General features: G+C 40.3%; 1 protein-coding gene and 1 long non-coding RNA gene across 2 annotated transcripts; one reads left to right on the top strand and one right to left on the bottom strand.

Moving 5' to 3' along the window:
• Positions 1–861: 861 nt before the first annotated feature.
• On the top strand, positions 862–4456 carry LOC146579708 (uncharacterized). The gene is made up of 3 exons (XR_014891669.1): positions 862–981; positions 3730–3941; positions 4243–4456. It is a non-coding gene; the product is annotated as an uncharacterized LOC146579708 (long non-coding RNA).
• Positions 4457–10366: 5910 nt separating this feature from the next.
• On the bottom strand, positions 10367–26907 carry rasl11a (RAS-like, family 11, member A). Its single transcript, XM_085264063.1, has 8 exons — positions 26118–26907; positions 22918–22974; positions 22719–22801; positions 14516–14556; positions 14303–14432; positions 14036–14111; positions 12619–12695; positions 10367–11325 (listed from the first exon to the last, which is right to left on the bottom strand). Exons 1-8 carry the CDS (start codon positions 26272–26274, stop codon positions 11179–11181), a joined length of 768 nt encoding a protein of 255 aa, XP_085120189.1. The 5' UTR covers positions 26275–26907; the 3' UTR covers positions 10367–11178.
• Between the last annotated feature and the right edge of the window lie 226 nt (positions 26908–27133).

The raw sequence follows: 27133 nt of genomic DNA, 5'->3' as shown, positions 1-27133 counted from the left end.
GGTAGCAGAGGGGGTTGTTAATTGGTTTCAGCTGCTTTGGTGGTTTTACAGGTGGAGGCCACTGACATATTTCTCTCTTCTCTCTCCTCTTGTTTTTTAACTACTTTTGCATTCGGCTAGTGTCAGTGTCTCTACTGGTAGCATGAGGCGGGTGATACCTGGACCTTACAAAAGATCTTTCAAATCAGTAAGTGCAATTACCACAACGGTTGCTATATCTTTCAGCACCGTCTCAGGAGCATTGAGAAGACTCCAGAAGACAGGCAGGTACTCTAGCAGAGCTGGACAGGACCGTAAGAGGTCTTTAACCAATCAGAAGGACTGGCACCTGATTCTTTGTGCAAGGACGAACAAGAAAATAACATTGAGCAGGCCACTGGTGTGAATGTTTCTGAACACAATAATCAGAAACAACTTTATGAGGGTGACCTTAGGGCCTCTAGTGGGCCCTATGCTCAATGCCTGGTACTTGAAGACTGGTTGGTATTTACCACAGAACACCAGAATTGGCAGGTCCACTACTGGTGCCTTATGCTTTTCACAGATAAGAGCAGGTTCACCATGTGACAGATTTGAAAGGGTCTGGAGAAGCCGTGAAGAACTTTGTGCTGTCTGTAACATCATTCAACATGACTGGTTTGGCTTTGGGTCAGTGACGATCTGGGAGGCGTATCCATGGAGGGCCACACAGACCTGCATTTTATTAATTTCCTCTTACGTTGTATTTATTGTTTTATTGTTTTACATTGCTATTAAATGTTATATTGTTTTATATTTCCATTTCTTGTTTTGTAAAGCACTTTGTGATTTTTTTATCTGTGAAATGCGCTATAATGTACTTTACTTTACTTTACTCTACAGGCTCGGCAACGGCACCCTGACTGCTATTAGATATCAAGATGAAATCCTTGGACCCATTGTCAGGACCCTACACTGTTGCAGTGGATCCTGGCTTCCTTGTGGTGCACAACAGTGCATGAGGTGAGAGTATGCAGGATAAAAGAATTCATACCATTTCTGATCTTGACTGCAAGCTCGCCTAAACTGAATTCAACAGAACACCTCTGGATGGTCCTGGGTGATGGTCACCTAGATCTGGACCAGGTTAATCCTCAGTAATGCCCTGGTCCAGATATAGGTGATCACCCCCCAGGACCGTCCAACATTTCATTAGGAGCCTGCCCTGACATTGCCAAGCATGCATACAAACACATGGGCGCTAACCACTGAATGTCATTTTGAGTTGCCTCAGTGAAATTTCTACAAAATGGACCAATCTGCCGCATCACTTTATTCACTATGATTTTCAGGGTGTCTTTGAATTCAGCTCTCTGTAGTTTATCATTTTCACATCCACCATATGATGTAGCATCTGTTCATGCCTAACACTCCATGTCAATATAGCATGATGTAGCATGCGATCGTGGCTCAAGAGTTGGGCGTTTGCCTTGTAATCGGAAGGTTGCCGGTTCGAGCCCCGGCTTGGACAGTCTCGGTCGTTGTGTCCTTGGGCAAGACACTTCACCCGTTGCCTACTGGTGGTGGTCAGAGGGCCCGGTGGCGCCAGTGTCTGGCAGCCTTGCCTCTGTCAATGCGCCCCAGGATGGCTGTGGCTACAATGTAGCTTGCCATCACCAGTGTGTGAATGGATGGATGACTGAATGTGTAAAGCGCTTTGGGGTCCTTAGGGACTAGTAAAGCGCTATATAAATACAGGCCATTTACCATTTTACACTGTTAAGATCTGACGTGCTTTCAAAGTGTTCCTTGAATTTTTTTGACCAGTGTATTTCTTCCTGTTTCAGTTTTCCATGTATGGACCATCTCTCTGCTCCTTGTCTGCCTTGTGTATGATCTCTATCTGGATTAAATTCTAGGTTTTAGATTGCACTTTGCCTCAGTGTGCTGTGTTTGGATCCTCTTCCACTATAACTGTTACACGGGCAGCCTAGCAGGAAACAGGGAAACAGAGATAAGAAAATCTCCCTACCACCGAGCCTGGTCTCATGCTAAAATGTGAGTCTGGAAATACATCCTTCAGAGCCCACGTTCTGAGCACATTCTAATTCTTAAACTTAACTCATCGTTTTCAGACATGAGCATTAGAAAAACTAAAAAAAAGAGCTAAAAATCTGAAGATTATACAGATACAGATATAATAATATTGTCAAGGTACCCTAATTTCCCCATTTAAATACATAGTTACCAACGTCTATTTTATGTGATTTAATTAACCAGCTTCCAACCTACACTGGATCGCTCTTGAGAGATTTTTTCTGATAAATTAGCCCTCTTAGCTTATCTTGAAAAATATGAAGGAGAGAGCTTTGGAAAACAAACTACTGATAAAGACACCATGTCACAGCTGGAATCCTTTTAAAAAGTTCAAAGGAAAGATGTGTATAGCCTCAACAAGCAGCGTTCTTCTGTTTACTAGCCTCTGTTGCTGCTGTTGGCCTTTAAATGTTCTGCTCAGTCTCCAGAAATGCTGCAGGAAGGGGGGACACGAGTGAGAAAAGTGGCAGGCTGGAAGAAGGGAAATGGGAGGCTAAATGGGTCACCCACTGGGAGCTCTGGCTAAAAATAGAGAACAGAGCTCAGATCCTGTTCGTGCATTAACTCTCTTTATTTTCCTTTAGCCAGAGAAGGAGGGAAGATGCCAAAACATTAGGGCTGGTGTGTAACACAAAAAGAGGCAGTGTATGACCTGTTTGTATATGAGTGTTCACATTTTAGTGTTGCAGAATCCAGTAGTTGCAGGATTCAATTATTTTTATGTTTCTATGATGTTAAAGTGGGTTTTCCTGCAGCCTAGTCCAGCAGGTGGTTATCAAGCATGCTGACTTCATCAGAAAAAGGATCATCGTTCTCAGGTTTCAGAGTATTATAGTTTAAACGCACTTCTTAACATTGGACTGAAAAGATTAACTATTCTCCTATCTCCTGTCTATGACTGATCCATATGTCGCAGTTTTCAAAAATCAGATTACATTTTGCTGATTTTGTTTGATATTCTCCACGTTCAGTTCGGCCTAATAGGGAGAGGCGGGAGAGGACGTGACTATGATACAATTTCATGGACTCAAGTCACAAATTATCAATAATATTTTTTTTTAAAAAACTGAAAAAAACCGAGATTTTAAGACTGGAAAAACAAGAGGTCGTACTGAGGATGGAGGCTATGTGACGACTCTGACAGAACCCTCTGAGTAAAACCCACTCGTAGATGGATCTGAGGTAGAGGTCTTCAGTCCTCATCATCACCTTCATGGTAGACTGAAGGCAAAGAGTTTGCCTCCTGAATACTATTCACTAATACGATTGACCATATACAATGAATCAATAAACATTTTTATGGAGGATTTTTATCCTTTTTTATCCTCTAAAAACAGTGTAACCTTTTACAGCTAAATGACCTCAAAGGTCACTCATTCCTTCCTGTGATGTTGCTGTGCTGAATGTTTCCTATCTTGTCTTGTGATAAAAGCTGATTTATTTCATGTCTGGACAAACAAGCTGATTTTTGTGCTCTTGTCTCTTCTTTTATCTCTTGGACTTTGTCTTCTTTCAACAGCTGACGTGTTCCTCCCTGTTTTCCTGTCAGCCATTGCTGATATTTTTTTCTCTCTTCTCTAGTGCTCATTTTTATTGTGTTCCTCGTGTTTAGTTTTACTATCTACGCGCTGCTACTCTCTTTATAAATTGTCTACATTTTCTTTCTGGTTTCAGGATCTTGACTGTATCCCAGACATGACCTCAACCTCCTGCCGCCTCCTAAAGTTAACAGAAGGATGCAACATACACACACACTGATTAATGCATGGACAGCTGGTTTATGTCTTCGTAGCTCCTGTGGCTGATGGAGTGCTTTCCCACGGTGGTCAGCAGAACAAGAACCCCCAAATACATTTGGTTCTGTCGGGTGGGCGGATTAGATGTTGGTAAGCTGAGACTTTTTATCGTGGTCTGGTTGGTCTCTACATATTTGGGAAACAGTCACATTTGTGCAATTAGTCTGGATCCATTATTGTTTTTGATCATCTTATACTGAATGATTAAGGGGAGGAGGAAATATTTTAATGTGATGTAGGTAAATACACATGTGGTTGGTCTTTCACAGCTCTATGGAAAGCTGGGCAATTTTGAGTCAGCTCAGAATTTGAGTCTAATAACTTTGTCAGAAATTTCAGATATTAACCCCAAATTCAGACTTCTCAATAGCAGAACATGTTTTGTTTTCAGTGGCAGAAACAAGCTTCCATAGCCATTGGATCCTCTCAAGAGGAAGTGGAAAGTGGAGGAAGTGGAGCCTGCTTTCACCACAACCTAACTGGGAGATTATGTATGGATGGAATGCATACATTATCCATCTATACATGCAACATGTGTATGTTGCATCCATCAGCTCAAAAGTTTAACTATTAGTCAAAATCGACAAATGCAGGACATGTGGAGAAGGGGGAGGACTTTATCATATACATCGACAACAGAATCACACAAGATAAGACTGGGTTCATTGACTGCAATGATTAGCATGGCTGGGATGACTCACCTTTGCCAAACTGAAATGTAGAAGCTGACATAAAGTAGTGTTCTCCCATAAACTGCATGTGCACATAGCCAGTGGCTGTTGACATCACTCATTAGCTTGTGGATGAAAGACTCAAGCGGATTGCTTTTACTCCTGCAATCTTATTTTTTGAAAACAGACATTATGAGCCAATGACAACATTCTCTCTTTCATTTTCTTGTCTCTAAATGGGACCATGAGGTGAAAAATTAACTTTATAGTGTATTTAATGAGAACTGACATTTGCGTTATCGTTCTCACGAAAGTGTTTACTGAGGTCATAGATCAAAAGAGCCAAGGGTTCAAAAACATGTGCCAGAGAAAAACAAACAAAAACGTTTAGTGGTCCACAAGTCAAAGTTTTTGGTTAAATTTGGATTTGCTAACTTGAACTCCTGAGAAAGTAACTTAAAATAAAGAACTTAAAATTTCAAGTTATTAAGTATTTTTGGATAATCTAAAATTTCTACTTAGGTCTGGCCAATCAGGAAATGCTTTTCCCTTTGGACTTCTACACAACCGGACTTCTGTTTGTAAGATCAGAAGTCAAACGATATTGGCCATTATGTAGTCTTCAGTTTACCTTTGTGGTTATTGCTATCTTGATTTTCTAACGGCAGGAGTGAGGATATGTAAACAAAAATGGCAGAAATAAACTGCAATAAACTAAAAATTCACACTCCTCAGAGTTGTTATGCGTTGTTAGCCTATAACCATGTTTTTCAGTGCTGTAAATTCGGCCATTGTAGCATGGAAGACTGTTGATGTTGACTCACTTTCTGAGTCAGCCTCTAGTGGGCAGAAGAGGAACTGCAGTTCTTTGAGGTGGCTTTATTTGAGCAACTCCAGAAGCTTTGGAGAGTCATATTACATGTGTATCATATTGCCCCTTTATGCACAAAATATCACGAGCATTCAGCTACTTCCAAATATGCAGAGGAAATTATATATTTTATCAAAAAGCAAATATGGAATTTAAGCTCCAAGCAGCTTTTACTTGGTTCTAACCAGAGTGTTTGGTTTGCCATTGAGGTCAAATACAGAAGAATCTGTCAAGTTTGTCATCCTGAGTCACCAGACTAAACAGAGAGGTTGATGGGACATTTTGAACAAATCTTGCTTGTTTGTGTTCTTCAGGACATTTTCCTATTTAGGCCATAAAGGCTTATGCTGAACAGGCTCGAGGAGGATACTGAACATACAGTAACGGTTTTGGTTCTCATTTTTCAGCACATGCCCAGACTGATTCTACAACGTGTTCATGTGCCAGCAGCTGACAGTAAAGTGAAGGCCCTTTGAAAGAGCAATGTGGGAAACAGAAGGGGTAAAAGCAATGGGTACATATTGGAGAGGGGCAAAAAAAAAACCCATATGTGTGGTGCTCCTTTTTTGCACAAACACATGAGAACTGTAGGAGGTTCCAGGGTGCTCTATCTTACTTGGAAAGATGGATGAGTTCCATATGCTACTGTTTCACTGACTCTTTGCTTTCTATGGACTCCAGCAAAGAAGAAATATTTGTAACTTTGCCCTAAATTTCTCTTCTGGGTTTCCGTCTCGTGTTTCTTTGCCAGCAGCTCAGGCTGCCAACTCTAACCAATGCTGATCAAGACTGCACATCCACACACTTATGGTCAAACCCTGGAAATTGTGCAGTTATGGTTGCTGATGGATGGTTTGTTTTTTTTCCTTCACCCCAAGCAAAACCCAAATAACTGCTGCGATGAACATGTTTAGGCATTTTCTTGTTTGGTTAATTTGTCTGAATGTTTCTTTCTGCACGTTTTCTTGCTGCAATGAAACCAGTCAGAGGTTTATATGCATTTATACATCGCTCAACAAAATCAGAGTAAGAAACTTCTGGTCAGTTAAGTAACAGAGGGAGTTGTTAATCATTTTCAGCTGCTTTGTTGTTAATGAAATTAACAACACTTCCACTTTTGCATTTGGTTGGGGTCATTGTCACCACTGGTAGCATGAGGTGATAGATAATGCACTCTGGTACGAAACTAGGCACACTTAAATTAATTTCTTTTTTTTAAACTCTGCTAACTATTACGAATTATGAGGTCAAATGAGCTAAATGCAGGACCAGGACAAATAAAAGGTGAGCTTGAGGTCAAAGCTCATAGTTCCAGTTAGAGTGACAAAACAAAGGAAACTCAAATCTATCAGAAATTAAAGTGCACAAAACTCATATAACATTAGCAGCAAATTTTAAGAAGTTTTATAATGTTATAGAAGAGCTCAAAAACCTTTGTGGTTTTAGTTTACATTGTTCTCACTTTTTCATTTTTTTCCAGGTTTTCCACAAACACATCTGGGTACTTAGAGATTCTAAATAGTCCATCACATAAATGGTTGTCTGCCTCCCTGAAACAGCAACCTTGAACACACCTAAACAAAAATGCTTTTTAGCAGCCACTTCAGGCTCACTCCTTACAAAATATGAAACCTTACAGAATCACAGAAATCTTTATTTTGTATTTGTTTTTTAAATAGAGTTATCAGGCCTGACCTAAGCTATTTAAACTCACTGCTTCAGGTTTGGTGAGTGAAATTCCCATATTTCATTCTTCCAGTACTTAACACAATTATTAGAAGCTATGTTGTGAGTATGTCAAGGCTTCACAATGAAGAATTCAGAAGCAGCTGGATAAATTATTATGAAAATAGGAGGATCTAACAAATTTCCCACGTGTGGGACTAATAAAGGTTATCTTATTATGTTGGGACATTATTCTTTTTCATTTTACGTAATCCTTTTTCGCCGTTTTAAAGTTTTAGGTCAGAAATAAAAGTGCACCAGTGTTTTATTGGATTCTAAAGTTGAATTCAATTGTGCAATTCAGTTTCACTGATGTAGCACGAAATCAGCCGCTTTAGGGCACTTAAAGTAGTATGCAGTTTAGACTAGAAAATATGAGTTTTACTTTTTAGATCTCTGTCATGCATCAATATGAATCTCTTTTTTTATAAAAGAAAGGAAAGCAGCTTGGTCATTTCAGTGTTGTTTGGAGTAATAATGAAACTGTCTTGGAGGTTACAATGGGGGTCAACAGAGGCTAAAAAGCACATTTTTGTCCTGGGGGACTCCTCAGGAGGTTAATCCTGTTATGTCTTTGGCATCATCCTGTATGGCTGGTTGTATACTACATTTCCCACCCTCCATGATTCACTTTACCTTTTTTTTTTTATCAGTGGGGATTGACTCACATGGCATGCTGTTAATATAGATTCATCTGCAGAACTCAACATTTAGTAACTGTGTGGATGTTATTAAGACTTTTTCAAAAGTCTACTTAATCTCTCTCTGTGTCCTTACCCTAAAAGGAAACGGTTAGTGTAGGTTTGTTTTCTAAATCTAGCCTCGTAAATGTCACATTAACTCTCCATCAATCAAATAAACTTACAGTTAAAGGCCATGTTAGAGCAGAATACTGGCTTTGAGAGGAAAAAGGGAGGAAAACATAGAAATAGTCCATCCAGTGTCTTTAAGACAGACAAGGTGTGTGCACATCTGTCTTTGTGAGGGCCTAGAAAGTGAGAACAGACCTGGTTTTTAGGTGGTTTTAGGGTCTAAGATAGAGTAGAGCCAGGTTTTGGTGGTTACTTATCATAATAAAGGGAAAAGGAGTCCATGGGTGTCCTCATAAAGACAGAATATATGTGTGTGTGTTCCTGTATATCTATCTTTGTGAGGACCGACATCTTCATTCTACTACACTTGTGAGAACCAGCAGTAACTTGTGAGGACACACAACCCGGTCCTCACATTTTTGAAGGCATTTAAAGGCATTTTTGAGGCTCAAAATGTGGTTTTAGTGTCAGGGTTACAATTAGGTTATGGTTAGGTTTAGGGTAAGGGGTTAGGCATTCATTTTTAATGGTTAGGGTTAGGGTAAGGGGCCAGGGAAAGCATTATGTCAATGAGGGTCCTCACTAAGATAGCTGAACGGGGTTGTGTGTGTGTGTGTGTGTGTGTGTGTGTGTGTGTGTGTGTGTGTGTGTGAGAGAGAGAGAGAGAGAGAGAGGTATGAAAGCTGACAATTCAAATGAAAACATGAGGAAATTAAACTTAAAGTATGAAATATGAGAAAGTCCCTTTGTTTTGTAAATGTTCCCATCACTTCAGAGGATGTTAATTTCCTGGATCATCCCAAACCTGAAACCTTAAAGTCTTCAAACTAAGGTTCACTGATTTATGTTATGGGAATTCTGTTTTGACCTCATAAAGGTCCTTGCAGTGTTACTGTGTAAACATGAGTCCCCACAGCATAAGGCATACAAACACACGCGAGCACACACACACATGCTTTTTGTCCCATCCATGGCTTCTCTGTAGCTTTCATAATCCATGAGCAACTCGGATTGATTCCGCTACTTTTAAAAAGGTCAAAGGGCAAAAAGTCACAAGTTGGGGTCAACAGACAATTTTTAAGCACATGAATGTGTGTGTGTAGTGCCGAAGGGCTGGGGTGGTGGTTCAGTGACCAACAAAGAAATTCCAGATGCTGAGGAATTTATCTTTACTGGGAATATGTTGTGTTTCAGCAAGGAGAGGTCATGAGAACAGCAGAAAGCACACACACACTCAAACACACACCACAAACAGCATCCCCACTTCCTTTTGGACCAATCCCTGAAAGCACAGACACTTTAAATCCATCAGTTCATTAACACTGTTGGGTTTTTAACCACAAACAGGATAATAAGATCAGGACTTGTGTTTCCCGCTGACTGTTATGCTCGGCGCAGTGTCTCTTGTTACCAAATAGCTGGGACTTGCCCAGAAATGCCTTCTCGTTGGGAAGGAAAAATCCTCTGGAGCAACATAAAACCCAAATAACACCTTAACCTTGTTGTTTAAAAGCAGCAGAGATGAAAAACTTTCCACACTTAGAGCCACTTAAGCATGAAGTCACACCTAGAGTTTGGATTGTGTGGACTGAGCTATAGTGGAAATGTTTACTCTGTCAAAATCACAGGCAAAGTACAGAGTCAATGAGGTAGACTGAGTCATATTTCTTGTATTTTATATGGATATAAGTCATATGATATTTATGGCTTCACATATCTATATTAAATATCCATATAGATGATAATAAAGACAACCGTGATGACGATAATGGTGTTGGGAGTGATGGTGGTGCTGATAGTAATGCTTTAATTTATGAAAACGTTGAACTATAGAGACGTTTACAGTTGCAGATATTAAAAAGTATCAAATTAAGTTTAATACATGTGATTTTAAGACAAATCTGAACTGGCAATTCATAAGGAACCCATCTCTAATTTCATTTTTTTGTGTTGTTCAAACTCTGGACGGGACGTTAAAATTCATACTTTTCAAAAGTACATAAACTTACATATGATGCAGAATTCTTTAGTCTCTCGGGTTTTATTTTTGGTATCCATATGTATTGTTGGGCCCTTTATAAATTTACCCCCTCGTGGAAAAGAGATTTATAAATCTTTATTTACTGATGATGGACAACCTCTGCTGTGCACCTGTCCTATGAAATAAGTGTATGTTTTCTGAAATATCATGTTTTAAGATCATTTTCAGTTAATGCTAAAATGAAAATGAACTAATTTACGCCATTTTTTTTAAGTTAATAAAATGGAAAATACCCAGATTTCTTGTATATTTTAAATTTAAAAGGACAATTACAGTTTCAAGTTCAAGTAAATTAACTAAATAACAGATATTGCTTGAATACAAAACATGCTTGTGTGTTTTATTATTGACAGCATTGATCTTCCATAAATATCAGGAGTTTATTTTGTTACAAAAGGACTTCCTTCCTGTCATCAAATGCCAGCATTTGTCTCAGCTTATAGCCTTGAACGCCTGCCTCGTTGGGTCATTTCCTGTTTTAGTTCAGAACACCATGTCTCAGAGAGAAAGGAGACTCATATTTCATATATTTGGTTTCAGGAAACACTGAACTATGTCGTCATTCTCAACTGGATTGACCCCAGGATAGGAAAAAGAAACAAAACGATGTCTTTTGAGTAACATTTTATTCCCCAGTAAGTAAAAAACAAAACAAAACAATGAATATGTAACACAGTTGAGAGATGAAATAAGAGATGTTGAGTCATGTAAAACAAACCGGATAAATCTGATACGTCTTCGCTGTTTTTGGTATATTTAATTCACTTTGTTCACGATGTATTCATTGGCTTTTAACCGGAAAGAAATAAGACATAAACGTGTCAGAAAGTTCTGCTGCCTTTCATGACAAACATGCAAAGTTTCTGATACAACACAAGCTGTTTGTTTGGCCGTATCTGTCATTTCAGCTTTGGGCAGCGTCTTTGCTGTACTCGAGTCTGGAAAGAGGTCGTGTTGACCACAAGTTCCTTCCAGAAGAGCTCGCCTGCCAGAAAGGCTTTGTTTCATCCATCTGATCAGGACTCCTTGTGCTCTCGAGAAGCTTTGATCACCACACACACACCACACATGTCTTTTCATGCCAGTAATGGCTCCATATCTCCAAACATAAAACTCTTCTTGTGATTTTTTTTTCCCTTTGGCGTTTTAGCTTTTATTTCCGCCACGTGCCCGGCTGCAGGTTGTCATTTTTCAGCCCGTACTGCACTCAGATGGTCGTGGCTGATTTGACTTTGGAGGAGAGGACCTGCCTGAACCTCCTCTTCAGCTCCTGCATGTTGGGAGATTTGGGTCTGGCCAGGTGGAGTCCTCCTCTTCTCTTCTCCCCATTCCCTCCTCCCAGTGCCCGGATCACCTGCGGGACAGAAGACAGACAGACTTGTCAAAATGTAATCACATATGAGAACAAGTCAGTTTTGCTGCAATTTAAAACTGATGCCTGCTAAACTAATTCAAGTCAGTACTGGAAGAAAATTAAGTTTGAATGAATGTTTGAAATCAAATCTGGTTTATATTCCACTGGATTCAAACAAAGGCGTAGACTATGTTCAAATATGACAGAAGTTCAAACAGGTGTCCTGTTTTAAGATGACATTTAAGGGCTTATAATAATAAAATTGTTGTAAATATGTTTGCAGTTAACAGGAAACAAAAAAAAGGAATAAAGTTAAGTCTAAAAGTCTTTATTACTAAAGCTTATCAGGGAAACACAAAGATATTAGGCACTACAGAGAAGGTTTAGACTCTGTCGGCACACTTTCAGGAAAAGTGACACTTTTGTGGAGAACTGATTGGTCAGAAGGTTATATTTGCAGTTACCACGACGATATATTCCAGCAACAGGTGGGGTAAGCCTGAAGTTACCTGGCTGAATTAATGACGTTCCTCCACAGTAAGTGTAGAGGAACAGCACGTTGGCCATATAAGCTTGATACAATGTTAGTATTGTGTTTACTGCTTATTTTCACTCCCTTCAAAAGGACTATTGCTGCTCAAAACACTGAAATATTTTCATGCATTCCTCATGTGACAATTAGCAGCACCCATACAGATCTCATATCCTGCAATCTGACAACCACTCTCCCAGACTCCATCAAAATTAAGTGAGTGTGACTTATATCACCACTACCACTTCCTCCCTTGTCATGTGAAATCTCTCAAGCGTTGTCTGTATTAGGAAAAAAAAACCTCATCCAAAAAATACACCATTAAAACCAAACTTTAAACTTAATGAAAGCTGGAACTGAAAACCAAAACAATGACCTGAAAGACTCAAAAAGCTACAGAGAACCGCAGATTTACACAATGATTCAACAAGCCAGCGTTTGGGAACCTACTCTCTGCAGCGCCACAAAAGGAAGCAGAAAGTCTAAACATACCCAAAATAAAACAAACCACTTGGGCAAAAATTACTCCACTAGAAAAAACAAATATACAAACCAGTCTATTACGGGCTTTTTGTGATCCTTTCTGGACCAACACATGGTTTTTCTGTGTTTTCTGTATTTATGGGCATCAAGGGGAAATGAAATCCATTTTCACAGAAAGCAGAAAGTCCCACATAGGTGGTTGGACTCGGAATACACCGATAGCTAAGTCAAATTCTAATATTTTGGACTAACAAATATCAGCAAAAACAAAGTCCCACCTCTTGACAGAGATGTAGGAAGGCAGCATGGACTCCTTCATGGTTTTCTCTGGCTGAGACCTCAAAGTAAACTCCTCCTGTGAGCAGAAGTAACATTCAGATTAGGGCCACTCTTATCTTTAGCACAGAAATGTAATTCATTAGATATCATGCAGTATATAGTTAAGATATATCACATACTGCATATACAGGATGGGCAACACTTACAGGTCTGAGAAGTTAAATCAATAAAGGGGTCAAGATTGTTATTCATGGTCATATTTTTATGACCATGAAATTATTTACATAAAACAAAACCTGTACTTAACAAGGTAAAGAACAGATTGGCTAAAAATAACTATAAAAAACTCTGAACTTAAACACTGAGTTTGTTTCTTAGTTTGTTAGCTTTTATTTACATTTATTCGACAGCATTTTGAGCCATTAGTTGTTATATTTCAGCTGTAGCTGCTACTTGTTTTTATAGTTTAATTAGTCCACTTTCTGTTGCCTCGTCCTGTAACCGGGTCATTGCAGCAGATTAGCAAGCAGTTTGCTAACTGTAGCATGGGAGATGGGTGGTCTCGTAGGGTGTCTTGCATTGAAATCTGCTGCAATGACCCGGTTACTGTGTTCACCAGATATCAACACAATTTCGATCCGCTCCTCACGTGTTAACCTCTTCGACATGTCAATGGCTGTGAACAAAGAGAAACTTGTAAATAACTCATGAAAGAATAAAGTTACGTTGAAACCAAGCACACCATTGTTTTTCTTGTGACATTACCAATAAGTTTGATGTGTCACATGGCCCTCTTCCTATTGAAAAAACAAAAGTTGTATCCAAGATGGCCGACTTCTAAATGACCACCATGGTCACCACCCATCTTGAGGAGTTTGCCCCCTCACATATACTAATGTGCCACAAACAGGACTTTAATATCACCAACCATTCCCATGTTATTACGGTGCATCCATATAAATGGCCCACCCTGTAGATAGTGGAATGCAATGTTCTCGCAAAGTGATGGTGGCTGTAGCTCCAGAGGTAGAGCCGGACATTTACTAATCAGAAGGTTGGTGGTTTGATTCCGGCTGCTCCAGTCTGCATGCCAAAATATCATTGGGCAAGATATTAAACCCAGGCTGCTCTCTGATGCACTTGCGCATAGAAAAAGCATTTGTATGGATGGGTGAATAAAGCATGTTGTATGAAGTGTTCTGGTAGAGTAAAAGGAACCAGTCCATTTACCATTTAGTGGTAGGACATATTATGTGTTAAACATTTAGCCTTGTGATATATTTTATTGCTAGTAGAGGACATTTTTAAACACATTAATGCCCACAAACTGGAGTAGTCAGGCTTCTTTTTTGAAGAAATATCTCTTTTGATTAGTGGGCAAAGGTTTGGTGGTACAGAAGTAGAAGAAACTCCCACCTAATGAAGCTGCTAACGTCTCGCCTTCATCTGCAGGCACTTGTCGGGCTCGGAGCAGGTCACTTTTGTTGCCAACCTGCAGCAGATTACAGATGACACAACAGATTAGATTATAGGATTGGGGTTAGTAGGTGTCTGGTATTGTCTGGTCTGTCTTGCACTAAAGATTGAATGAACAGAAACAGAGACATTTTAAATAAAATAACTGAAAGAATATCACTAGGTTGTTGTTTTTTCCAGGTTGTTTCTAATGATCGCATAACTAACCAGTATAACCGGTATGTTTCCAGAGGGGTGTATACGTCTGACATGCTGGTACAGTGGCTGGATGGTTCTGTAGCTGTTGTGGTCTGTGATGGAGAAAACCAGCACATATCCATCTGCCCAGTAGATTGACCTGCAGGCCCAGTTATCATAGTGGAGGTTAGCATAGTGCACTGTGTTTAATTCAAATTCATATTCGTGTGTTTCCAGTCTTACCTGTTGATCTGCTCCTGACAGTACAGACCCTCGGCATCGTCCTGTAAAACACACAGTAACATTCTGTAGTTCTGCTAACAGGTACTAGAAAGGGGATCATATTCAAATCTAGAACTTAATTTGAAATTCTCCTTCACACGAAGTTCTGAATAATCAGGAACCATCGTATCTTGAAGAACTTGCAGTCCCACAACTTAGACATTCACATTACTCACTCTCTCATTACACATACATATAGGATCTTGGGGGTGGGCACGATACACGGAATCCAAGTTACCATCAGGGTGTACACCTCACCCCTGGCGTCGTTGCCCACCTCTCAATTTTAAATACACGTAGACATTGAGGGCCAGCAGGAGGGACTATGTGCTTACCTGCTGCTCTCTGGCAGGCAGCTCCATGTCCTCCTGGGTTTTAAATGCACCTTAGAACACACATGCATCAACACTACAATGAGCGGGTGGAGGGAGGTTTGGAGTCTTCTCTCACCCCCATTCTCTCCGACCTGCTGGAGCGGGGGGGCTAAGAGGAGGAGTTGGCCGTCCGACTGCGGTCTGGAGTGTGGGGCCTCCCTGCTGCTGCGGAGTCGGGGCGGTCTGCCTCTCCCCACCGCAGGGAAAAGGGTAACACCACCTGGGTCTGGGTGCAGTTCCCCCCTCCAGGGGCAAGGGTACCTAGACCCGGTTCGTAAAGTACGCTTGGGGAGTGTGATCGTGTGTACAGCGTCTCTTCATGTCTGTCTCCACGTTGGTTGAGTGTGGAGTAAGTGCATATGAGAGCATGAGGGTGGGAATGGATGTTTGTATCTGTGTGTGCCTGTATGTCTGTGTCTATATGTCAGGTTGGGTGTCAGGCGCCACCTCTCTGGGGACATCTCAGGCCCTCCAAGGTTTGGAGGCCTATCTCCCCCCACCACCACTTCCCCTGCCAGTGGCGGACCCCCTCAGACATCGGTGCGTTGGTGGTTCTTTGTGTCTGGGGATGGGCGTCCAGGTACACACCGGCTCACTCCTTGGCGGCCGCTTATCGGGGCCTGGAGCCTGGGGCTCGCTCGGGCCACTTCGGAGGTGGGGTGCCCCCGGCCTCTCGGCCTGGGGCTCGGTCACTCAGGCACAGCTGGCTGCCGGCGGAGCTCACGGGCGCGTCACTGCAACTCCCCCTGGTTCTGTTGATCTTATGTGCTGCACAATAATGTTTAATATTTAGTATTTACTGTCATATTCCCATATATCATTGTGATGTTGTTTATTCTATTACTCTTGTTCTCTTCTGCTTGTTTTCTTTTTTCCTTTCTCAGCAGGTGATCCAGGTGATTGATATATGCATTTTTTTTTCTGCCCGTTCTGTTGGTTTTTGTTTTTTGCCCTTCTCCCCCGTCCCTCTTCTCAGCTGTTTCTCTTTCCCTCTTTCTTTCCCCCAGTCAAGTCTGTCCCGTATTCAGTAAGTGAAAATAAAATAAACAATAAAAGGTGAATTAAATGGACCATTACGGCAAGGCTGGGATGGTCAATTTGGTAAAGTAAATCCGTTGGGCATCTTTCTTTGCCTTTAGACAATAATTCTGATGGCAAAAGAGCCAAACGGGACAGGCAAAAAAATAAATAAATAAAGTAATGTGTTGTAACCCATGTGTATTTTTGATAGCTGAAAATGGTTGGAGTATTCCCCCATCACTAAATAAATAATTGGATAAATAAAATTGAAAAACCTAAAATCTCACAGTAAATTAAGTAGGAAAATCTCAGTTTTTTTAATTTAGATTTTTCTTTATTACATAATGGAACTACTATGAAGATGTTATAGAGCTAGTGAACAGTGACGTACGTGTGTGTGTGTGTGTGTGTGTGTGTGTGTGTGTGTGTGTGTGTGTGTGTGTGTGTGTAAATTAGACTAAAGTAGACTACATCAGATACAGACAGATGCATGTGACAAAAATTCCCTTATATTTTCCTTTTATGCTGGTCTGTTAAAAGAATAGAAATCTATTGACAGTACCAGTCTACCACATCTCCATCTCCTGAGAAATCCCAGGATGAGCTGAAGTAATCCCTTTCTCTGTTGGGGCTGTCCTTGGGTTGACTCCCAGTAGGATGGTCCCACAGTTCCTCTAAGGGGAGATATCTTAAAATCATCTTAATCAAAGGCTTTAATCATCCCAGCAGTTCCTTGAACACCCTTGAGTACCTCCACGTGACAACATTGGCCAGTCAGTGTCAGTAGTCAGATGTGCATGGTCACTTTGAAAAGCCTAGGCCAAAGGTTGGCAACTTTTGCTATCAAGAGACATATTTTTGAGGAATTGCTAGAAAGAAACAAATCTGTATGGAGCCACAAAACATATTTGATCCCTACAATGAAGGTGACATAGCCTATTAAGACAAAATTAGCCTATTAACATTAGTATTAGGTGTAAATTTAATTACATGTAATTTTAATATTTTACCACATGTGATTACTCTGCAAAACAGAACTACAATAATGAAAATGATGGCACAATTGCGAGTTGCAGGAAAAAGTACCTGCTTTAGCATGTTTAAGCCTGCTTTGAAATAGAGTGGCTGTAAAGCTAGGCAGGCCACTTTGAGTCATGGCTGTGATTGCGCAAGTTAATTAGATTAAAATTACCCTGCTTTGATTAAAGCAAATAAACATATAAACAGACAAAACATTTAGCTGCATAACAGCTTGAAAATGCAACAACAACAATAAAGGCTACTTTCAATGTTGTGCAGCTAAGAAAAGAAAAGAAAAGAAAGAGAAGAAAGAGAAGAAAAAAAAAGAAAAAAAAGAAGAACTTGCAGTACCACGCAATCCTAGAGTAATAGAGAACTTCGCGCTCTAAGACTGCAGGCTTACTTCTCGTTGCTAGAGTTTCTATAAGTAGAATGGGAGGCAGTGGCTTTGTCTTTCAGTCTCCCCTACTGTGCATTTAGTTTTGCTGCTATAGATCCAGATTTCCCATCATAGACTGCTCCTTCAAGCCCCTTTTTTCCATTTGTCATTATTGCATGGCCTAAGTTTTGTATGTTTATGTTATCTCTCTTTTCTAATTTTATTCTTCAAATTCAAATTCTATTTGTCACGTACACAGTCATACACAGTACGATATGCAGTGAAATGCTTACACAACTGCTCGTGACCTTAAAAAAAAAAACAAAATTTAAAAAAAAGAAAAAGGAAAAGGCTATGAATAAGATAGGAAATAAATATGAAAAATTAAAAAGGGTAAATTTTACTAGGAAGGAATAAAATATAAATTAAGGTTAAAAATGAAATAACTGTACAACACAAATTAGAATGAAGGGTAAATTTAACTGGGAAAGAATAAGATAAAATATATAAATTAAAGTTGAAAATAAAATAACTGTACAACAAAATACACAATATAGAACTATATAAGAATATATGAAGAAATATAAATAAATATATACACAATAACAGCAGCTGTACAAGTATTAACTGGAAATGAAGAATGTAGTGACCAGTGTTGTGCAATCCACATTATGTCTTGTGCAGTGCAAATATGCTTAAAGTGATTTAAGTGATGAAGTGATAACAAAGTCCAGAATGTCCAGTGTGTGTGTAAGAACTATATGTGTACTGGAACAGTGGCGCGGCTGCCCCTCTGTTGGTCTTCCATGGTCTCTTGTGTTCTGGGGGCCTCTGGATGTCTGGAGTTTTGATCTCCTCCATACCTGCTTCACACCCTGGAGGACGGGGCTGTGGCCCCCCCACACTCCCTAGCAGATCATTACATGGAGAAACCTTTGGAATGCAAGCATGCTGATCCACACAGGTATGCACACATGGGTATTCACAGACGCGGACTAAAGCTTTCTTGGCTGCTGCCTCAAAGCACACTGTGCGCTGTCTATCTTGCGTGCTGCACAATATCGTTTATTATTTAGTAAATATTGATATCTATGACTAGCTAGTTTATTGTGATGGTGCTTTGTTTTCTCTATTATTATGTTGCTCTTTGTTGTTTGCTGTCTCCTCTGTTTGTTTTTTTTTTGTTTGTTTTTTTTTTTTTTTTCTCCATACAGGTGACCCAGGAGTTCTTTTTTTTTTCTCTCTCTTCCCCCCCCTTCTCACCGTCTCTTCTCCCCTTTGGTTTTCTTTCTTTCTCTCCCCCTCTTTCTCTCATTCATTCCCCCTGTCCTATTTATTTAAAAAAAAAAAAAAAAAAAAAAATGACAAAGGATGAACTGAAGCTCTGCCATCACGTAATGTTGCATACTGCTGTTTCTGATGTCATTTGGAAAGAAAAAAAAAAAAAAAAAAAAAAAGAACTATATGTGTGGGTCAGTACTGTGTGGTGGTGTGATTGAGAGACCGTATCGCCTGTGGGAAGAAGCTCCTCCTCAGTCTCTCTGTGTTGGTCTTCAGGGAGCGGAATCGCTTTCCTGACCTCAACAGAGAGAACAGTCTGTTGTTGGGATGGCTGAGGTCCTTCACGATCTTCCTGGCCTTGGTCCAGCACCGCCTGCTGTAGATTGAGTGCAGGTCAGGGAGCTCGGAGCGGATGGTGCGCTCAGCTGATCGCACAACCCTCTGTAGAGCTTGTCTGTCCTGCATGGTGCTGTTCCCGAACCAGGTTAAGATGTTTCCCGTCAGGATGCTCTCTATGGTGCACGAGTAAAAGTTCCTGAGCACCTTGGAGGGCAGTTGGAAGTCTCTCAAGCGTCTGAGGTGGTAGAGACGCTGACGGGCCTTTTTCACCACGGTGTTGATGTGACAGGACCATGACAGGTCCTGCGTGATGTGAACTCCGAGGTATTTGAAGCTGTCCACTCTCTCCACTGGGCACTCGTTGATGACAGGGGTCTGGTAGTTCCTCTCCTGCTTAGTGCTGAAGTCCACTATCAGCTCCTTTGTCTTACTGACGTTTAGAAGGAGGTTGTTCCTCTGGCACCAGTTCTCCAGATTCCTAATCTCCTTCAGGTAGGCCGTCTCGTTGTTATCAGAGATCAGGCCCACCACGACGGTGTCGTCAGCAAACTTGATGATGGTGGTGGAGCTGGTAGTGGCCACACAGTCATATGTGTACAAAGAGTACAGCAGGGGGCTCAGAACACACCCCTGGGGGGCTCCAGTGCTGAGAGTGGTGGAGGCTGAGACATGTCCGCTCATCCTTACTGCCTGTGGTCTGCCAGTTAGGAAGTTGGAGATCCACTGACACATAGATGAGCTGAGTCCCAGATGCTCCAGCTTGGTGGTGAGTGTGGAGGGAATTATGGTGTTAAATGCAGAGCTGTAGTCTATGAAGAGCATTTTAACATAATTCCCCCTTCTAGTGTCCAAGTGAGTGAGTGATGTGTGGAGGAGATGAGAGATGGCATCGTCTGTGGAACGAGGGCTACAGGGCAATAGTCATTGAGAGAAGCAGGGTGGGGTTTCTTCGGGACAGGAACAATGATGGACTCTTTGAAGCATGTGGGGATCACCGACTGAGATAAAGAGATGTTGAATATCTCAGTGAACACAGGAGCTAGCTGGTATGCACAGTCTCTGAGGATACGACCTGGGATGCCGTCTGGTCCTGCTGCTTCTATACAGATACAGCCTCAAAAATATGCACTCACCCCCATTAATACTTGGTTAAAGGTCTCTAGCAAGTTGTATGTCAACCAGACACTTTTTGTCATCATCAACAAATTTGTGGCATAACTCTCTGGATTTCTGAGCAATCTTCTTGGTAGAATTCGTAGAGTTCAGTTAAATTGGTTGGTTTGATGGCACAGACGCGGCTTTTAAGCATAATCCACAAAAATTGGTTTAGGTTGAGCTGTTGCAAGGCTGTTCCAGAAGTTTAATGCTAGCCTGCTTCATCCATCAAAACAAATTTTGATGTCTGTTTGGAATCATTGTTCTGCTCAGAGAATGAATTATATCCAAGTTTCAACCATCCAGTTGTTGATTTGTAATGAAGTTGAAGAACTTGGCGGTAGTCCTCCTCCGTTGTTATTTAATTTACTTTGTACAATGTCTCAGTACCATTGGTATTTGGGCAGCTGCAAATTTGTCCATGGCGATGTAAAACTCACTTGACTAAGGAGAGTGATGTTTGTGTTCCAGCAGTTCATGCCAGCCTTCATGGTCCCTCGTTTTTTTTCTGAACATCTGAACTAGTTTCCTGTCATTTGAGGATGATTGTTTGGATCTTTTTCCAGACCCTGGCAAAGTGTTGACACATCCAAATAACTTGTACTTATGTACAGTTGTTTGAATTGATGATCCTGGAATCTACAGTTGTTTAGAAATGGCTCCAAGAGACCTTCCCAACCTGTGAAAATCTAGAATTCTTCTTAGATCTTGCTTGAACTCTCTCGTTGTTCTGACTGTTGCTCAGTCCAATGAGTGCTGTCAAACAAATCCTTTTTATGCTGACAAAGGGAAACAACTAGTTGTAGTCAATCATCACTAACAACAAGTTAAAAGGCCTTTGTCTTGTGAAGTTAGTCACATGAATGTTTGTATATATTTGAGAATGTGTGGTTCAGAGAAAGTCTACAATAAATTCAGATTTGTACACCTAGTTCTTGTTGTTTAAAGTCATTAAAAGACCAAAGTTACAGTGACATTCTTGCGTATGCTCATGATGACTGGATTTCTGAACACAACTGTAGGTGCTGCAGAATTGCATGCAACACGTCAGACCAAAAACAAAAAAATCATGCCCAACACAAACGAATATAACTATTTCACACCTGTGATGTTATGATTGTTTAAAACCCATCCATGATGATTTTCCTGTTCAAAGTGGCCAAGCACATAGTAATTGTACTAGAACGTTCATTTCCATGACTAATGCCTCATTGTGGACATGTGCCAGCTGTTTCTGACTTTGAACTCAATACATCAGACCACCCAATTTATTTTCTTATCTGAACTCTACCTACAAATTTACCAAGCAAAGTGTGTTTCCATTATTTGCTTTTTAAACACCACATTTTAGAAAACACCCAATTAAAGGTTACGAAAAAGCCCTTAACTGCTTGACCTCGACACACACATTCAACACTCATGCTTCTCTCACACGTCAGTTATTTCTGTCTAATCTCTGAGAGGTGGTCCGACCTGCCAGGAGAGACCTCCTTGCCCTGTTATCTCCCCCCGTGTAGGAAATGAGCAGCTCTGAAGGTTGGTTTTGTAAACAGGCCGTTGAGCAGGATAAGCTGTGTGGCACGTTGCACTCATTAAACTCATCATGTGTGAGGAGATTGTATTTGAAGTACTTCCTCATACTTCAATACTTTCCTAAAATGGCTTTGAGATAGCTTTTTTTTTTTTTTTTTTTTAAATGGGAATATTTGGGGACTTTGGGGAGTACGAATTTTACTAAATTAGGCAATGATGCAAGAAAGAGATATCCCTTTGGAACTTTTTAACCCCACAAATTAAAGCTAGCACAGTATCAGATTTTCACATCCAAATTATCACAGTCAAGGAAGTTCACAACAGCATATTATTGTTATATCTACAGGATATTTAAAAAAAAAAAACGAAGGAAAAGAAAAAATGTCAGTCGTGTTATTGGCAAATGAATCTAGAACTATGTGCACAGAGGCGGGTAACTCTAATCGTAATGGTACAAAAGCTTAGAAATAAAACAACACACTTTTAGGATATAATTGTATGTGCAACATCATCATCATCAGCTTTTTTCTGATTTGTTCCCCTTTATAAAACATTTGAAGAGAAGGTAGGCGAGGCTTTTGTACCTGAGATAGCCAAACAGTGGCCTCGGTAGCACGTGGAAGAACGATACACAGCCACAGCAGCCTCCCACCTCATAATCATGATAAGTGACAATAATTACGAACTAATCAATAACAGGTCTCAGTTAAAGCCAGTGCCCTAATTTCCTGATGGTGGCTTACTTATCTCCTATATTTCTGACCCCATCAAGCTAACTCTAACTGATCTATGATCATTTATATTCTCAGTGCTTCCTTGTGGTGTGGTTAAAGGACATTTTGACACAAGATCTGAACAAAGATGTTTGCAGCAGTTTCCCAAAATATTCTTTTTTTTTTTCAATTTTAACATCTAGAAATAGTTTGAATAACTTTCTAAATCAAGTCTGAAACCTGTCATATCAGCCGTCTGTATGTTTCAGTTATATTTTGGTACTTTCATGCAGTTAGCATAATGCAAGCTAATCTCCAGGATGACGACATGGCTACAGCCCCCTGTTTACCTGGAGAGCGACACAGGGTGTATCCTGGATCTGAAGCGACACTTCCTCACCCTCCAGCGTGACCTTTCGGGAGTAGAGTGCCCCTGCAGACACAGAGATTGAGGCGGATTGATGAACGGATCAACTTTTTTTTCTATAACAGTGGACTTTTACAGAGGGAACTCAGTCAGTGAGTACAGTCAGATGTGCAGAAACTCACCTGTGTTTGCTTCATAATCACCAATGAACCTCTTGGTCAGAAACCTAACAATCAAAGCTAAAAAGAAACAAAAAGAAAAATTAGAGATGCAAAAGAAGAATAAAAAGTAACAAGAATGAGCACAGAGTTTGTAGGGCAGAATCCAAACCTCTGTTACAGAAAAATCAAATGCCCTGCAGTAACCTTCTGATCTATTTAACACTTTCCCCGAGCACTGCTACATAAGTTTGATTTTCAAGACTTTAGTATCTAAACAAAAGAGTCCAAAAGTCTCAAGGGAGAAATGATTCACCAATACTCAGAATTTGAATCATCTTCTATTGGTAAATGATTGCCTCATCCACCTCTGGGTGTTTGGATTCTGAACACTGTTTTTCTAACTTTCAGTCTTTTGGGAGTGGGAGTTTGGCTTAATATATCTATTTGGATACCACCCCATTCACTCCATCAAAGGAGAGGTTTATCTTTCTGTAGGCTACCAACAGATGATACCATGAATAATACATATAAAAAGGTCACTGGAGTGATTCAGTGACTGGATTTAAAACAATAAAGGACTCACAACAGATATAAGCAACATAATAATGGTCCACATGCCTCAAGAGATAACTTGTAGCTTCATATTAACAACTATTGTTCTTATTTCAGATAAAGGCATGAAATTAAAGGACCAATACTAATCAAAAGGTTCAAACTGAAAGCTTTATTAGTTTGTGTGTGCATTGATGCTTTGCTCAGAGAAACTGAAAAAAGAAAAAAAAAGTGCAGAGGTCCATCTCAGAGTCCAACATTTATGCCAACTGAGGCATGTAAAGTATTGACAGTACAATTAGAAAAAGACTGAACGAGTACGGACGGTTTGGAAGGGTTAAAGGAAGAAAGTGTCTTCTCTCTAAAAAGAACGTGGCAGCACGGCTTTGGCTTGCAAAGTTTCTTCAGAAAACCAAAAACAAAGTCCTTTGGACAGGCGAGATCAAAGTTTAGGTGTTTGACCATAATGCACAGAACCACGTCTGGAGAAAGCCAAACACAGCATATCAGCACAAACATCCCATTACAGCTGTCAAGTGCGATGATTTGCGCTTGTTTTGCAGCCACAAGACCACTGAGTAAATCATGACTCCTCTGTATACCAAAGGGTCAAATGTGAGGACATCTGGTCCACAGCTAAAGCTTGGGCAAAATTAGGTCACGCAACAGCAAATCTACAACAGAATGGCTGAAAAAGAAAATAAAGCAAAGTCCAGACCTCAACCTGGCAGAAATGCTGTGATGAGACCTTAAGAGAGCTGTGCATGAACGAATCCTTGCAGAGAAGAGTCAGTCACAATTCTTCCAGTTGGAGAAATAAAGTCAACAAACAATAACTTTGTGTTATTGCTGCTAAATGCTACAAGCTATTAAATCATGCAGTCTACTTTTTTTTCCACAGGCATGCAGAAACTCCTATGAAACTGTTTTTCACACGACTGCATTTGTATTAATGCATGTGTGAGTTTGTTCTTCTACACCCAGTGCTGCCATAACCATGTAAAAACTTCTTCGACTTCTAGAGCATCCATGTGCTGTCTGATAAAAGGTTAAATGAATAGGCTGCAGTATAAACTTTAACTACATTTTGATATTTTAAAAAACATTGAAAGTATTGAGCCATGAGCCATTGGAGCACCCACAAATCCTGGTTCCTATATTTCCCATAATGCAACCATTGCATCTTACATTACGCCTTTTGTGTCAGGTAAAATGTTTTTGTCTTTTAACACCACAACTGTGGTTCATGACACCGATGCATCATAAAAGTGCAAGTCATAAACTCAAGTTAAGGCTCCCTTGGTGATATCACAGCGGCATCATTAGGGTGCATCATGTGGGCCACAACTACTTTGAATGTTTACTACTAACTGATGAACTGATCATTTCTGTGGGAATCTTTTAGCTCTTCCTTTGCTTTCTGCAGCCTTCTCGCTCTCATGTTCCAATCTGAGCTTTATTATAACTGTAGCTCAGTCTCTTACCTCCAGTGAGATAAATGAGCCTCTTGTACTAAAGCTTACTCTCTGCTGCTCCCCTGGCTGATCTGTTTAGTCTGTTACTGAGAGCCAGTGCTGCACTTTCTGACTGCAGGGCATCAAATGTATTTTGAGAAGCCGCCGTATGCTTAAAGATTCCTGAAATCTAAAATAAAACAATCGAACAGAAGCTGCCATTTATAGTCTTTCCTTTCCTCTTGTTGGATACTTTTATTCTGAAGGGTCCCACTCAGGTAGTTACATTATAGCAATAAGTAGCTACATTTACTTATAAGACTATACTCAATGCCAATATTAAGCTGTTTTGATAGGTTACTTGGAGTGGATAAGATATCCAAATTACTCCCCATTTTTGACTTTTCAAAATAAGAGTTTGAACGCAGAACCAAGCACTACTTCCTAAAATATATTTTACATTTTTTTAAACTAATCTTAAAATAAATAGATAAACATAGCTTCATTAACTGATGCAAATGAATAAATACATCGATAGTGGTATATATATTTTCTATGTTTATTTTGATTACGCCCTCTGTTAATGCCATTAACATGCCAGGCAATGCAAATGAATATTAGAGTGTGTGCCTAAATCTGGCACACACATATTTCTCCATATAATGGGTTCTTATGTTAATTAGTACCTCATGCACTTTTAACATAAAAATAAAAATACATTTGCCTAGCATGCACTAAAATCTTTGCTGCTCATCAGTTGTTTTTGTCCAAAATGCTTGAGTAAAGTTATCAGTGCATGGCTTTTAATTGTCAATAAATACTTTTCGATTCGTATAGTTTCTGTGAAATTATTTAGATACTTCAACTACAACTTGATATACTCATTAAGAGCCGTTAAAGTGGACGGAAACGAGTTAAATTGATCATGTAAACAATGGGATTTGTCGCCCCCTGGCAATCATTACCGGTATGCATTTTCGGCAGGCATTTGCAAATATTTCTACCTTAATTAATCAGGATATTTTAATTAGAACGGACCATGCAGGATTGTTCATAGTCGTCATGTTAAAATCCAAGCCACAGTTTTCCCAGAGTAGTTCCCCACAACGCGTCAAATCAGCTTTAGTTCCCGTGCAAAACTTCCCGCATTCATTTGAATCCTAATTTCACAATTCAACCTGTATAACCCCCCCCCGCCTCCATTCCTCCCCGTACCGGTTTTCCCGACGTTGCTCGCTCCCAGCACCACAATCTTCACCGTCTTGTTGGGCACGCAGTCCAGCAGGGGGTACTCCGGTATGGGGACCAGCAGAAAGTTGCCAGACCCGCTGCTGTTCATGGTTCCCGGTGCAGGGTCGCCAGTCAGCCGCATTTAGCTCCCCTCTGCCCTCTGCTCAGCCCTGCTCTCACTAGAAAAATAAAAAACAAATCCCTGGACCCAGAGAGGGGAAAAATTACTCCAGCGCGCACATAATATCTCTGTAGAGAGGACACCGGACCTCCTGAGGTAGCCTGTGGATTATTCACGCTTCTAGCAGCTTTAAACGTGTTGTGAAATTATCATAGAAAAACTATTTTATCCGGGAAAAAAAATCCAAATTATCTTCCAAGTATCCCAGTTCAAAGTTTTCCTCCACTGAGTGAAAAGCTTCGTGGATCCTTTTCACTCACTTCACAAACAGGCATCCCTGCCCTCTTTTGACGCCTGAAACAAATAAAAAAGAGAAAAGGATTCCGATCCGCAGCGATTCCAGATGCCTCTGACTGAGAGCAGAAAGAGGCAGAGAGGGAGGGATGTAGACTTTGAACCGTCCCCTATAATATTCCCGTGAGACCGGTCTAAATCGAGCTCCACTTCCCGGTCTGGAATCAGACATCCTGAAGCTTCTGGGAGCTGATAAAACACGTGATTAGTAAGTAACGAAGCTGCAAAACAAACACGCAGAGCAAGACGAGGCCCTGTGAGCCAAATACTAATATTAATAATAAAAATGTCTCCTTAGCTCATTCACACGTTCTGTGCTTTCATTGTGTTGGAAGACCATTTCTGTATTAATCACGTGACCTTTCCAAGGAGATTTTATTTTTTAACATTTTTGATTTGCACAGATAGACAGATTCAGTTGTAGAACAAAGTTTTGATCGGCATTTTCTCCATTTTAAAAATGTTATGTATTCATTTATTCATGAGAATTTTTAAGCCCTCTACTGTTCACCTGTTTGTTCTTCCA

Source organism: Mchenga conophoros, linkage group LG3 (genome assembly GCF_057382185.1).
Source record: "Mchenga conophoros isolate Kocher_MC1m ecotype Shallow Benthic linkage group LG3, M_conophoros_male_GT1.1, whole genome shotgun sequence".
Lineage (NCBI taxonomy): Eukaryota > Metazoa > Chordata > Actinopteri > Cichliformes > Cichlidae > Mchenga > Mchenga conophoros.
This window is presented reverse-complemented; position numbering and strand designations above follow the sequence as displayed.